We start from the raw sequence: 14,413 nt of genomic DNA, 5'->3' as shown, positions 1-14,413 counted from the left end.
TTTTTTTAATAGAAGACCCGGGCGTATCACAGATTGAAAGATGATGTCCCAGAAGAGGTAAAATTAAGACGTTTGGAGGAACTTATTACTGTCTTTCGAGAAGAAGCAACAAAAGCCAACATGGCCTCTGTGGGTTCTACCCAGCTGGTATTGGTGGAGGGGGTAAGGTCATATGTATATTTTTTGTTTGTTTGTTTGTTTGTTTTGGAACACAGTATGTCTTTTTTTATTTAGATCTTTGATTTCTTTCATCAGATTTTTATGTTAAGGATCCTATATGTATTTTGTTAGATTTACACCTGATTATCTTTTTTTTTCAGCTATTATAGTTGCTACTGTATTTTTAAATTTTAAGTGTTTCTTGTGTTCATTATATTGTACAGAAATAATTGAATTTTGTGTGTTTATCTTGTATTCTGTGACCTTGCTGAAATCAGTAGTCCTAGGAGTCTTTTTGGTATTTTCCTTGGGATTTTCTGCATAGGTAATCATGTCATTATGTTTTTTTCCTTCCTTCCTGATCTTCCAAGCTTCCTTCTTTTATCTTTTCCTTTCTGTTTAGGAAACTTCCTTTAGACACTCTGGCAGCAGATTGTCTTTCTTCATCATGTTTTGATTTCTCCTTCATTCCTGAAAGATATTTTTGTACTTAGCAGCAGAAGGATTAGGGAAAAGTATGTCTGTACCATCTTCTGGAAGCAGTATCATATGTATGTTTTTAGAATCATTTTTATCTGTCTTTAATCCTTTTTAGATTTTTATTTTTAAATTTTTATTTTTATTTTTTTTATTTATGATAGTCACAGAGAGAGAGAGAGGCAGAGACATAGGCAGAGGGAGAAGCAGGCTCCATGCACCCGGAACCCGACGTAGGATTCGATCCCGGGTCTCCAGGATCGCGCCCTGGGCCAAAGGCAGGTGCTAAACCGCTGCGCCACCTAGGGATCCCTATTTTAAAATTTTTTTGACGATTTTATATTCTTAATTAACCTCTACCCAACATAGGGCTCACCACAATCCCGAGGTCAGGAGTTGCACACTCTACCAACTGAGCCAGCCAGGCATCACATTTTCTTAGAAATGTACTGCGTTTGAGGAATTTTGGGGTTCCTCTGGGCTTCTGTGGTCAAGCCTGGGAACCTAGCCATTAGATCACTAAACAGATGGATTAAGGGGTGAGTTTGGGAGTGTGAAGCTATATGCTACAGCCCTTGGAGAGGAGGAGGAGAGAGATGGGCTCTTTCTGTGACTTCTCCCAAGGCTTGGATTGAGAAAAAAAGAGTCCTCTTCCAAGCCTTAGGATATGGTAGCATCAAAGCCACTGATTTCCTGGCATTTGTGTTTGTTAGGACTCTTTGGTATTTAGTAATTTCATCAAGCCATTCAGCCTAAGATGAAAGGAATTCTTTTTTGTACTTCAAGGGTGTCTTGTGGAGCCCAAGGGCAGGAACACTGCAGGTGTTTAGAAAGGACTGTACTCAATCTGGGAAGCCCTTCAGGTTCATACTTTCTTGTCTCCTCTTTAGACCAGCTTTTCCTGTTTCTTCATCTTTGTTGCAGAGCACAGCAGCCCTGTTGTTCCTGTGTTTGCATAGTATAGTTCTAGCTATTCACAGACCAAAATAGTGTCTCTCAGCCCCAGCTCCAATTTTCAGAAGGGAAATCATCTGGGTTAGGGTATCTTCCTGTGGTCTAGACTGGCAGTTGGCCAATGGATGGTGATGTTGAGCTAGTGTAATACCCCAGAAGGTATTTGCCTAACTAAATGTTTTGTAATTTAGGGTATCAGCTGTGATTCTGGAGATCTGTACATGTGCATGCCTATTAGCAGTCTACATTTTATCCATTTTATTGTATTCCCAGCTCTCCTCGCAGAATGAGGAGAATAGTGTATTTGTCTTTTTTTTTTTTTTAATTTGTCTTTTGAATGAATGAATAAGTACTGAAGTTTACTAATCTGTGTCTCTGACATCATCAGTTTTACAGAGAACCTATGGTAATTAAATAAATCAAAACAAGATTCTTTGTTATGCATCTATCATAAGTGGGTACTCACTTGTGGTTAGAGAATAAGTGGAATTTTCAGGGCTAGCAGTTGGGAGTCTTTACTTTCTTTTCTTTTTTATTTTATTTTATTTTATTTTATTTTATTTTATTTTATTTTATTTATTTTATTTTTTAAAGATTTTATTTATTTATTCATGACAGACACACAGAGAGGAAGAGAGTGAGGCAGAGACACAGGCAGAGGGAGAAGCAGGCTCCATGCAGGAAGCCCGATGTGGATCTCCATCCTGGGTCTCCAGGATCCGGCCCTTGGCTGAAGGCGGCGCTAAACTGCCGAGCCACCTGGGCTGCCCATCTTTACTTTCTTTTAGAGGAGACTTTCCTTCCTTTAGTCTTGGTCAATTTAAAACTTCAGGTTCCTATATCCAGAGTGGCAGAGAAGATGGTGATAACTCATGTATACTGAGCATTTACTGTCTGCCAGGAACTGAGGACCTTTTTTTTTTTTTAAAGGAACTGTGTACTTTATGGTCATTAGCACATTGAGTCCCTACCACATTTTCTTTAGTTTCTTTTCTTTTTTTTTTTTTTTAAAGATTTTATTTATTTATTCATGAGAGACACACAGAGAGAGGCAGAGGCACAGGCAGAGGGAGAAGCAGGCTCCATGCAGGGAGCCTAAAGTGGGACTTGACCCTGGGTCTCCACGATCACACCCTGGGCTGAAGGTGGCACTAAATTGCTGAGCCACCTGGGCTGCCCTCTACCACAGTTTTTAGAGGTAGTGCTATTATTAGCCCTTTTATGAGATGAAAGCAGAGATTCAGAGAAGTATAATCATTTCCTGAAGGTCATACAGCTAGTAAGGCAGAGCCAGAATTTGACTTCGGTCTTTCTCGTTTTAGAGCCTCTAAGAAACCTTCCCTCCCTCCTCCTTTTTTTAAATTATGGGGAATTAAAAAAATACATAGATATATAAAGAATAGTGTAATGAATGTCCATGCACTCATTAACAAACCTCAACAACTGTCAGTAGTGTTAATCATGGCTAATCTTGTTTCATCTTTACTGCCCCCTGTTGGATTGTTTTGAAGCAAGTACCTTATATATCATATTATACATATTATACTTACACATCATAGTATTTTGTCAGTAAATGTTTTAGTATATACATCTTTAAAAGATAAAAGATAAGGACTCTTTTTTTTTTTTTTAAAAAAAAAGGTTTATGTATTTATTTTAGAGAGAGAGTGTGGGAGGGGGAGACGGAGAGGGAAAGAGACTTGAGCACAGAGCCCGGTTCGATCTCAACACCCTGAGTTCAGGACCTGAGCCAAAATCCAGAGTTGGATGCTCAACTGACTATGCCACCCAGGTGCCCTAAGATAAGGACTCTTTTAAGAAAAAAAATCCGGGATCCCTGGGTGGCATAGTGGTTTGGCACCTGCCTTTGGCCCAGGGCGCGATCCTGGAGACCCGGGATCAAATCCCATGTCGGGCTCCCGGTGCATGGAGCCTGCTTCTCCCTCTGCCTGTGTCTCTGCCTCTCTCTCTCTCTCTCTCTGTGTGACTATCATAAATAAATAAAGAAAAAAAATATTAAAAAAAAAAAAAGAAAAAAATCCAACATCATATTATCATATGTGAAATAATTGATAATTGTTTGTTAATATTATCAGATATTTAGTCAGTGTTTCAATTTCTGTTTGTCTTTTTTTAAAAAAATTTTTTAAAGATTTTATTTACTTATTCATGAGAGAGAGAGAGAGAGAAGCAGAGACACAGGCAGAGGGGGAAGCAGGCTCCATGCAGGGAGCCTGATGTGAGACTTGATTCTGGGATCCCCAGGATCACGCCCTGGGCTGAAGGCGGCGCTAAACCGCTGAGCCACCCGGGCTGCCCCCCTGTTTGTCTTATAAATGTTCTTTTAGCTTTGGTCTGTTCAAATCACAGAACCTGTGTAAAATAATCACAAACTTACAGAAAAGTTGCAATACAGTACCAAGAATTTTTTTTCTTTGACTCATTTGAGAGTTAGTTGTTGACTAATGCCCTCAACCCCCTCAAATACTGTAGTATATATTTTATATAAACAGGGACATTCTTCTACATAACTACAAGTACAACCATCAAAATCAGGAAATTAATCTTGTTAGATATCTGCCATCTAGCCCTCTGACCCTATTTAAGTTTCTCCACTTGTCTCAGAACTGTCCTTTATAGGAAAAAGATTCATTTCAGTGTCACATGTTACATTAATTTCCTGTCTGTCTAGAACAATTCCTCAGTCTTTCTTGGCTTTTATAATCTTGTCACTTGATGATTATGAGCCAGTTATTTTGTAGAACGTTCCTTAATTTGAGTTTGTCTAAAGAGTATACTTGTGATAAGATTCAGGTTATATATTTTAGGCAGGAATATTAAAGGAATGATATTGTGTTCTTCTTAATTGTATCCTTTGGGGTGGCATACGGTTTTGATTATCTCATTACTGGTGATATTAATTTTGAACATTTCATTAAGGTGTTGTCTGCTAGGCTTGTTGACTGAAAATTTACTCTTTTCCTTTTGTAACTAGTTAAGTGTTTTGTAAGGAGATGGTGGGGAATCTTTTTAAATCTTACCTGACTGGTGTTTCCCTAAAGTAGTATTAGTTTAAGAACTAAACTTCTTCCTGTGTCTTTGATCACTGAAGAATACAGTATGAAGTTGGAGCTTGATTTTTTTTTTTTTTTTTAAGTAGGCTCCATGCCCAGCATAGAGCTCAATGCAGTTTTGAACTCATGACCCTGAGGTCAAGACCTGAGCTAAGATCTGAGGTTAGAGGCTTAACCAATTGAGCCATCCAGGTGCCCTGGGAGCTTGATTTTTCTAAGAACAAATTATCTTTTGGACTGTCTTTGACCATTTGTTTTATTCATTCATTCATTTAATTTTTATTTTTTTAAAAGATTTTATTTATTTTTTCATGAGAGACACAGAGAGCAAAAGAGGGGAGCAGAGACATAGGCAGAGGGAGAAGCAGGCTCCATGCAGGGAGCCCGATGTGGGACTTGATCCCGGGACTCCAGGATCATGCCCTGGGCTAAAGACAGATGCTTAACCACTGAGCCACCCAGGCGTCCCTCATTTATTTTTTAAAAAGATTTTATTTATTTGACAGAGAGCATGAGTTGGCGGGTTGGGCAGGGAGAGGCAGAGGGAGAAGCAGATTCCCTGCTGAGCAGGGAGCCCAGTGTGGGGCTCAATCCCAGGACGCTGGAACCATGACCTAAGCCAAAGACAGATGCTTAGCTGACTGAGCCAGCCAGGTACACCCCCACACACACCCTGAGCCAGACTTTCTATAGCTGTTAATGTAGTGGATTTACAGTACCAGGCAAGATGTCATCACCATCAATGTCAGTATAACAGGTGACTCTTCAATGCCCCTAATCTAGGGACAAAGGCTTTAGCAGTGGAGAGGGGTAGAGGGAGAAGCAGACTCCCAGGGATCCTTGGGATCCATGGAGCCTGCTTCTCCCTCTGCCTGTGTCTCTGCCTCTCTCTCTCTGTGTTTCTCATGAATAAATAAAATCTTAAAAAAAAAAAAAAAAAAGCAGATTCCCAGTTGAGCAGAAAGCCCGATGTAGGACTCAATTCTGGGACCCTGGGATCATGACTTGAGGTAAATAAAGCCACTTAGCTGATTGAGCCACCCAGGTACCCCATGGCCATTTGTTTTTTTTTATTTTTTATTTTTTATTTTTTATTTTTTTTATTTTTATTTTATTATTTATTTATTTATTTATTTATTTATTTATTTATTTATTTTCATGGCCATTTGTTTTAACCGCAGATAGGGCATCATGTAACATGTATAATGTAATACACTTACAATAATAAACTTTTCTCTTATTCAGAATGGTTTTATTATTCTCCTGACCTTGTCTTCTATACGTTGTGATGGAGTCTCTGGTGTCATGTCTGCCTGTTCATTAGAAGCTGGTAACTCAGGCCAAACAACCCCAGAACATTCCCGAGTGATTAATATGAGACTGGGTATAGTGAAAGTCAGTTTGCCACCTGCATCACCCATATGTCATTGCCTTGCCTTCAGGATTGTTGGAAGTCCACTCCTAAGGAAGGTGATTCCCTTTTTTTTTTTTTTATGATTTTATTCATTTATTCACGACACACACACACACACACACACACACACACAGAGAGGCAGAGACATAGGCAGAGGGAGAAGCAGGCTCCCTGCAGGGAGCCCGATGTGGGGTTCGATCCCAGGACTCTGCGGTTTCGACCTGAGCCAAAGGCAGATTCCCAGGAAGGTGATTCTTTAATCAAAGACTGATTGAGTCCTTTATTAAGATATAGACAGCAAAACTTTATTGAGTTTCTATAGTTTGTCATGCACTCTCCTTGTTGGTGAAGCAGCAGTAAACACTTCAGTGACTGCTTGATTAAGGAATGCTCTGTAAGTAAGACCCTTAGTGATCTGAGGCAGAGAAAGCATAATTTCTGCTATCCCAGAACTGGTAATTGTGACAGATTCATAAACTGTCTCTTCTTTCTGCAGCACAGTAAACGCTCTGCCACTGATCTGTGTGGCCGGAATGATGGAAACCTTAAAGTGATCTTCCCCGATGTAGAGATGGAGGACATTAATAATTCTGACGTCAGGGTCAGAGCTCAGCCTGGGGACTATGTACTGGTGAAGGTAAGGTGTCCTTTTGGGCTTTTGGCTTGCATTGTGAGATGGATGTTGGGTTAGATAATTTGGGGGAATGGAATTTCTTCAGGGGAAATTTTTTAGTGAAATAAAAATCTCTTCTCAGCCTGAACAATGAAAGGACACCTTGATTTGAATTTTAAACTGCTCCCAACTAATACCTTTCTGTTTTTCTTCTCCTTTCTTCTGTCTTAAAGGATTCTTTTTGGGAATTTGGTGAGATTAGAGTATGCAGTAGCATACAGTTCCCTACTATAGAGAGACTAGGAAGTGTAAGTGATTCTGAGTGATTTGATCATCTCTCTGTCAGAGATGAGCATACTCTCTAAGGTCTCTGATATCCTAGGTATCCCTCAGTTCTGGACTAGCAGATGGAGGTGAATGGCTGTGGGATTTCCCCTTTCTCCCCTCCTTCCTGTACTTTCTTTCTACCTCCTTATCATACTGTACAGGTCTGTTAGTGCCATCTTCCTTTCCTTTCTGGTCCTCATGTCCACTTTACCCCAGAACCAAAGCCTGACAGGACACATACTGATGGTAGGCAGGAATAAAGCCACTTCTTCCAAACCGAGGTCTGAAGAATCTACAGAAGAGAGAAATGGAGAGAGGGTGATTCTTTTTTCTGCTGATGCTGATCAGTATAATATCCTTTGTCCTGTTCCCTCATGCCTAACCCTTTACTCTACTTTCTGTCCTTGCTTTTATTGTCACATCTGTCTTGTCATGGGGGCCATGGTTTGTGGCTTTCAGCTGAAGAAGGCATGTAACTTCTTTGGATTGACCTGGAAATTTTACCATCACTGAGATGTTCGGTTCTGTCCATCTGACAAAAACTTAAAACACATTCAGTTTGCTGGTTGGTCCTATTTCCTTCTGGCTTTGTTTCAACTGAGCTTTGTCTTACTTTAAGAATTTACTAAGTGGAATATTCCTAATAGGCAACAATGTGATTGATTTGGAAATAATTCTTCATAGGCTTCTCCATTTGTTGTTTTTTTAGGACACTTTCGTTTTTTTATTTCTTTGTCTTGAATGTTTGCTTTTGGTTTTTAGTTACTTTCTCACACCTCCTGCTTTCTTTTCACTTTAGCTAAGGGTTACTTGAAAAAAGGATGAGGTTGGTGTGCTGGGTTTTATTGTTAGTTTGATATTCTTTTATGTAATGGAAAAATTCCATCTGTCAAGAAAGGTAGAAAGTTGATGCTGTATTACTTGCTACTCCTTTTTTGTTCCCAAGTGACCTAAACCCCACAGGAAAGATTTAGTGGAAGGATCAAAATGAAGAAGTCACTGTGGAGCAGAGGTTCTATGGGTTTCTCTGTTGTTCCTTCCTCTCTGCTGTTCTCATTTCTCTTCACAGAGAGTCTCTAGACTAGAGATAGATACACTCATATATTTCGATTTTTTTAAAGTTTATTTTTTTTTTAAGTTTTTAAAATAAGTAATCCCTGTACCTTACATGGGGCTTGAACCTATAATCCCAAGATCAGGGGTTGCGTGCTCCACCGATTGAGCCAGCTAGGTGCCCTAGATTTCACTTTCTTGTCTCCTTTTTTGTCTGGTGCTTATTTGGCTAAACCCCAACCCTGGTGAAAGTGGTTATCTTCTTATTTTGCATTTGCAGCCTAGCAGCTGAACATTGCTAGGGAAAAGCATACAGATAATCTTTATTACATAGATTAGGTCAGATGATGGTGATTAAAAACTCAAAATACAATGCCTAAAATATGGTAGTTCTCTTTTACATAAAAATCTAGATATGGAAGGTTCAGAACTGGTGATTGGGATGGTTTTGTGATCATCAGGGGTCCAGGCTCCTATCTTTTGCCCTGCTGTGTGTGGTCTCCATTCTTAAGGTTATTCCATGATCCTAGATGGTTGCTCCAGCTACCATGTCCATATTCTAACTAGCAGGAAAAATATTTTCCTTCTTCCTTCTTCCAGGAAGGAAGAAGAGCAGGAAAGGGCATACTCTCTTCCTTTCAGGGCAGTTTGTGGGAGTTTCCCTACACTTTTTATAACATATTATATCAGGCTGCAAAGAAGCTGAGAAGTGTGGTCTTCATTCTGAATGATCAGATGCCCAGCTAAAAATTGGGTTTTGTTAGGAAGAGGAGAAGTGTTGGGAGACAAATAACAGTCTTTGTCACATGAATCCAGCTGCATTCAGTTCAAATTTGTGATGATGAAACTTACATGAGCACTCAGCATGACCCTGAAATCCTGATCCTACTATATTTTCCTAATAAATGGACTTTTCCTACTTTTTCTCCTTAAATCTTTACTCACCTATCTAAACCTTATCTCAGCTGATATCTTTGCCTCATATTTCATGAAGAAAAGCAATATAATCAGATGAAGCCTTATTGTCTCATTATTTCCACTGGCTCATTCACATCCCTACTCATACATGCTGTCCAGTCATATGGGACTTTATAGGAAACATCTTCATATTCTGTTTCACTGTCCCTGTATATTTTCCTTTCCATCCCTTCTCATCCTCTCAAGATTTACATTTATATCCTTTCTCTTTTGCATCTTAAGCTTCATGTAGCCAAAATAGAATGAATTTTTTATTGCAAATTTCTTCTTTTTAAGCCCTCCCCATCTCAGTAAATGGCATACTCAGTTGCTCAAGCTAAAAATGTAGGGCTCATCCTAGATATTCACTTTCCTGTTCTTTATCAGCAGTTCATCTGTTTCAGCTCGCTTATGGAATGTATCTTGAAGCTGCCTATTTCTTTACGTCTCCAAACTATCATCATTTCTTGGCTAGGAGATTTCAGCAGCCTTCTCAGGATTTTCTGCTTCTGTATTTTAAAGATGAATTATTTTATTGAAGCATATCATAAATGTAGAAAATTGCCCATATTATAATACTTGATGAATTACCACAAAGTGATCCTACCCCAGTAACTACCACATGAATCAAGAAATAGACTATTTTCAGAACCTCAGAGGCCTTCATATTCCTACTCATCACTCTTTTTCCCTACATCGTAATTTTCTTCTTATTCTTCTCCCTCTTCTTTTCTTCTTCTTTTTTTTTTTTTTTTTTTTTTTGAGAGAGTGTGAGAGAGCAGGGGAGAGGCAGAGGAGGAGAGAGAATCCCAAGCAGCTCAGCATTCAGCATGGAGCCCATTGTGGGGCTCAATCCCGCCACCCTGAGATTATGACCTGAGCCAAAATCAAGAGTCAGATGCTCAACCAACTAAGCCACCCAGGCACCTCTACATCCTTATTTCTAATACCATTGTTTAGTTTTGTGTATTTTTGTTACAAAATTGAATTGTACAGTGTGTATTTTTGGTGCTTGTCTTCTTTTCCTCAGTCTTATGTTGTGCAGTTCATCCGTGATAATATTTATCCATGAATATATTAGAATTTGTTTATGCGTTGTACTATTTTTATATTTTTTATTTTTTAAAGATTTTATTTATTTATTAATGAGAGACAGAGACAGAGACACAGGCAGAGGCAGAAGCAGGCTCCACGCAGGGAGCCTGATGTGGGACTCTATCCCGGATTTCCAGGATCACGCCCTGGACTGAAGGCGGCGCTAAACTGCTGAGCCACCCGGGCTGCCCCTGTGTTGTACTATTGATGGCTATTTTGGTTGTTTCCATTTTGGAGCTGTTATGAATGGTATTGCTACGACTATTCCTGTACATGTGTTTTAGTGCACATATGTATTCATTTCTATTGGATATATGGCCTAGAATTGCTGGGTCATAGAGTGCATATAACAGAACCAGCCAAAGTAAAGGTACCATAGTGCACTCCCCCAGCAGTGCATGGAAATTCCAAAGGCTTCATATTCCCCACTTTCATCCTTGCCCTCTTGTCTGTCCGCCCCACAGTAGTTGCTGTGGCCTTTCTTAATTAGATCACTCACTCCTCTGCTTAAGCCCTCCAATGGTTTCTCATTGGTTTATTTTTTTTTTAAAGATTTTATTTATTTATTTATTCATAGAGACACAGAGAGAGGGAAGAGGCAGAGACACAGGCAGAGGGAGAAGCACGCTTCACGCAGGGAGCCCGATGTGAGACTCGATCCCAGGTCTCCAGGATCACACCCTGGGCTGCAGGTGGTGCCAAACCGCTGCGCCACCGGGGCTGCCCCAATGGTTTCTCATTGGAACCAGCATGAAACACAGTGTCTGAGGCCTTATACGATCTGTCCTAGCAACCTTTCCAACCTCCTGCCCCCTCTATTCTTCTAAATCTCTTTCCTCTAGCCTTGATGGCCTCCTTTTTGCTCCTCAGACCTAGTTCTAGTGTCAGAGACTTTGCACATGTTGTGTTGTTTGGGAGGCTCTTGATTTTTATGTGACTGCTGTCTTTTTAACCTTCAGTTTCTCTCTGAAATGTCACTTCCTTGAAAAGCCTCTTTGGGGAAGCTAAAGCAGTTTCCCTTTATCACATCAGCCCATTTTATCTTTGTGACACTTTTCAGTGCTTGAAGTTATCCTTGGTTACTTATTTTTGCTGGTCTTCTCCTGAAAGCTCCTTTGGGGTCACATTCTTTCAGTTCTCAATTAGAGAGAAAGAGAGAGTTTTTCTTGCCAAATTTTGGTCATAAATATCCTAAGGAAGTATTTGACTAGTAAGCCTAAACCACAGCTTACCCCTGGGGTTAGGAGAGCAGGGTCTATGATGGGCAGCTCATACCAGAAACTTACGGTTGGTGCTAGAGAAGAGCCATCTCGCAAGAGAAAAAGGGGAAGTGGTAGTTGGGACTTAACTATTAGACTTCTTAAATTATACATATTACCACTGTATTAGATGTTTCTTCCTTCCAGGATTGGGGGCACATGGGAACCATGCAGTCTCTGCTTGACACCACCTCCATTAGATCCCTGTTGGTGGCCTCTCCTCAGGAGGCCCCACATTAAGTCCCTCAAGTGCAGTCCTGGTTACCTTGTTTTCTTCTGACTGGTTTTCTTTCAGATCACATCCACCAGCTCTCAGACACTTAAAGGACATGTTCTCTGCAGGACCACCCTGAAGGACTCCTCAGCATATTGCTGACCTGAGTGGATGGTGTTAGAGTTGACATGAGCTGTCCTTCCCAACAGGAAGGGAGATATGACTGGTCACTAATGAAAGAGGTAGAACCTCTGGAGACAAGCTGCAAGTGATAAAGCAACTTTATGTCAAATGGAAAATGTATCTCTTTGCTGCTACGTGAACAGTTTTACAGTCATTAAATTTACCAAAAGTAAAGTGATCCCTTTGTCTCTCTACTTTTACTTCATTTTTGCCTTGGTTAGTGTTTCTGGGGTTTTCTCTACAGTCTGTGTTAAATGTTTAGCAACCCAATTTTTGCTGTGGATGCTGCTAACTTACCTGATTTTTGACCTGGCATGCTAGAAGTTAGAGACTGAAGGAGGGGAAGGTGGAGAGTCCCATTTGCTTGGGAAAAACTGTGCTATTTATCTTTCTAATTTTGGTTTAATGACATTAACTCAGCTGCCTGTCTCCTTACTTTATTCTCATGTTTTACATGAGAATTTCCCTTATAGCCTTCTTTTTTTAGCTTGTCAGTTCATTCATTGCCCTTTGGTCTGACAGCACTTGGAGGACTTTTTTTTTCCTGATTTTATTTTGTTTTTATTTTTTAAAATTTGTTTTTGTTTTTATATTACATTGTAATTTTAATTCCAGTTACTTAACTGTTATTATAGTTGTATATAACTAATATATTAGTTTTAGATGTACAGTATAATGAATCAGCACTTCCATATATCACCCTGTGCTCATCACAAGTGCACTTCTGTATCGCCATCACCTATTTCAGCCATCTCCCCCATTCTAGTAACCATAAGTTCTCTATAATTCTAGTAACCATAAGTTCTCTATAATTAAGAGAATGTTTCCCAATATGCCTTTCTCTCATTTTTTTCCCCTTTGCTTGTTTGTTTTGTTTTTTAAATTCTACATAGGAGTGAAATCAAGGGTACTTGTCTTTCTCTGACTGACTTTATTTCACTTAGCTTAGCATTATACCTTCTTACTCCTTTCATGTCACTGCAGATGGCAAGATTTCATTCTTTTTCAGGGCTGAGTAATATTCCATTGTATATACATACCACATCTTTATCCATTTATCAGTCAATGGATACTTGGACTGCTTCCATATCTTGGCTACTATAAATAATGCTGCTATAAGCACAAGGGTACATATATCCCTTTGAATTAGTGTTCTTGTGTTCTTTGGGTAATTGCCTAGTAGTGTGATTAACTTTTTGAGAAACCTCTGTACCGTTTTCCACAGTGGCTGCTCCAATTTGCATTCCCACCAACTATGCACGAGGCCTCCTTTTTCCCACATCCTTGCCAACACCTGTTGTTTTTTGTGGTGTTTTTAGCCATACTGACAGGTGTGAGGTGATATCTCATTGTAGTTTTGGTTTGCATTTCCCTGATGATAAGTGATAAAGAGCATCTTTTCATGTGTCTATTGGCCATCTGTCTTCTTTGGAGAAATGTCTGTTCATATCTTCTTCCCCCTTTTTTGGTTTGTTTTTGGGATGTTGAATTTTATAAGTTCTTTATATATTTGGGATACTAAACATTTTATCAGATACATCATTTACACAAATATCTTCTCCCATTCCATAGGTTGCCTTTGAGTTTTGTTGATTGTTTCCTTCCCTGTGTAGAAACTTTTTATTTTGATGTAGTCCTAATAGTTTAGTTTTGCTTTTGGTGCCCTTGCCTCAGGAGACGTATCTAGAAAGAAGTTGCTACTGCTTATGTCAAAAGTTACTGCTTGTGTTCTCTTCTAGGATTTTTATGGTTTCAGGTCTCACATTTTAGGTCTTTAATCCATTGTGAATTAATTTTATATATGGTGTAAGAAAGTGCTCCAGTTTTATTCTTTTACATGTTGCTGTCCAGTTTTCCCATCACCACTTATTAAAGAGACTGACTTTTTCCATTGGATATTCTTTCCTGCTTTGTCAAAGATTAGTTGACAATATAATTGTGGGTTTATTTCTGGGTTTTCTATTCTGTTGTAGTGATCTATTTTTGTGCCAGTACTATACTATTTTGATTACTACAGCTTTGTAATATAACTTGAAGTCCAGAATTGTGATGCCTCTAGCTTTCTCTCTCTTTTTTTTAAAAAATTCATTTATTTATTTATTTGAGAGAGAATGAGAGAGTACAAGTAGAAGGGGCTGAGGGGGAGAGGGGAGGAGGGAGACGGAGAAGCTGACTCCCCACAGAGCAGGAAGCCTGAAGCATGGGACCCAGAGACCATGACCAGAGTTGAAGGCAGATGCTATAATGACTGAGCCACCCAGGCACCCCTGTTTCTCCATAGTTTTGCCTTTTCCAGAATGTCGTATAGTTGGAATCATACGTTATTTGGCCTTTTCAGATTGGCTTCTTTCACTTAGTAATATGCATTTAAAGTTTCTCAATGTCTTTTCATGCCTTTAAAGCTCATCTTTTAAATATTTTTTTTAAAGTTTTAAAATTATTTATTTATTCATGAGAGACAGAGGCAGAGATAAAGGCAGAGGGAGAAGCAGGCTCCCTGTAGGAAGCCCGATGTGGGACTCGATCCTGGGACTCCAGAACCATGCCCTGAGCCAAAGGCAGATGCTCAACCACTGAGCCACTCAGGCGTCCCTCGGCCTTCAGTTCTTTTTTTTTTTTAAACATATAGCTTTT

The 14,413-nt window shown here is 39.5% G+C and overlaps 1 protein-coding gene across 7 annotated transcripts in view; it reads left to right on the top strand.

The window, feature by feature from the left end:
• Window positions 1–11,957, top strand: part of CDK5RAP1 (CDK5 regulatory subunit associated protein 1) — a 40,394-nt gene extending 28,437 nt beyond the window's left edge. For 5 of the 7 annotated variants that reach the window (XM_038572009.1, XM_038572013.1, XM_038572011.1 and 2 more), the window contains 4 exons: window positions 13–162; window positions 5,910–6,134; window positions 6,575–6,715; window positions 11,678–11,957. In XM_038572009.1, coding sequence (XP_038427937.1) covers window positions 13–162; window positions 5,910–6,134; window positions 6,575–6,715; window positions 11,678–11,758 — 597 coding nt within the window. In that variant the 3' untranslated portion in view covers window positions 11,759–11,957. The remainder of the gene's footprint in view (window positions 1–12; window positions 163–5,909; window positions 6,135–6,574; window positions 6,716–11,677) is intronic. The other 2 variants (XM_038572012.1, XM_038572014.1) reach the window with 2 other exon arrangements.
• The last annotated feature ends 2,456 nt before the right edge of the window (window positions 11,958–14,413 follow it).

Source organism: Canis lupus, chromosome 24 (assembly GCF_011100685.1).
Source record: "Canis lupus familiaris isolate Mischka breed German Shepherd chromosome 24, alternate assembly UU_Cfam_GSD_1.0, whole genome shotgun sequence".
NCBI lineage: Eukaryota > Metazoa > Chordata > Mammalia > Carnivora > Canidae > Canis > Canis lupus.
Note: the sequence above shows the minus strand (reverse complement) of the source record. Positions and strands in the feature narration are given on the sequence as shown.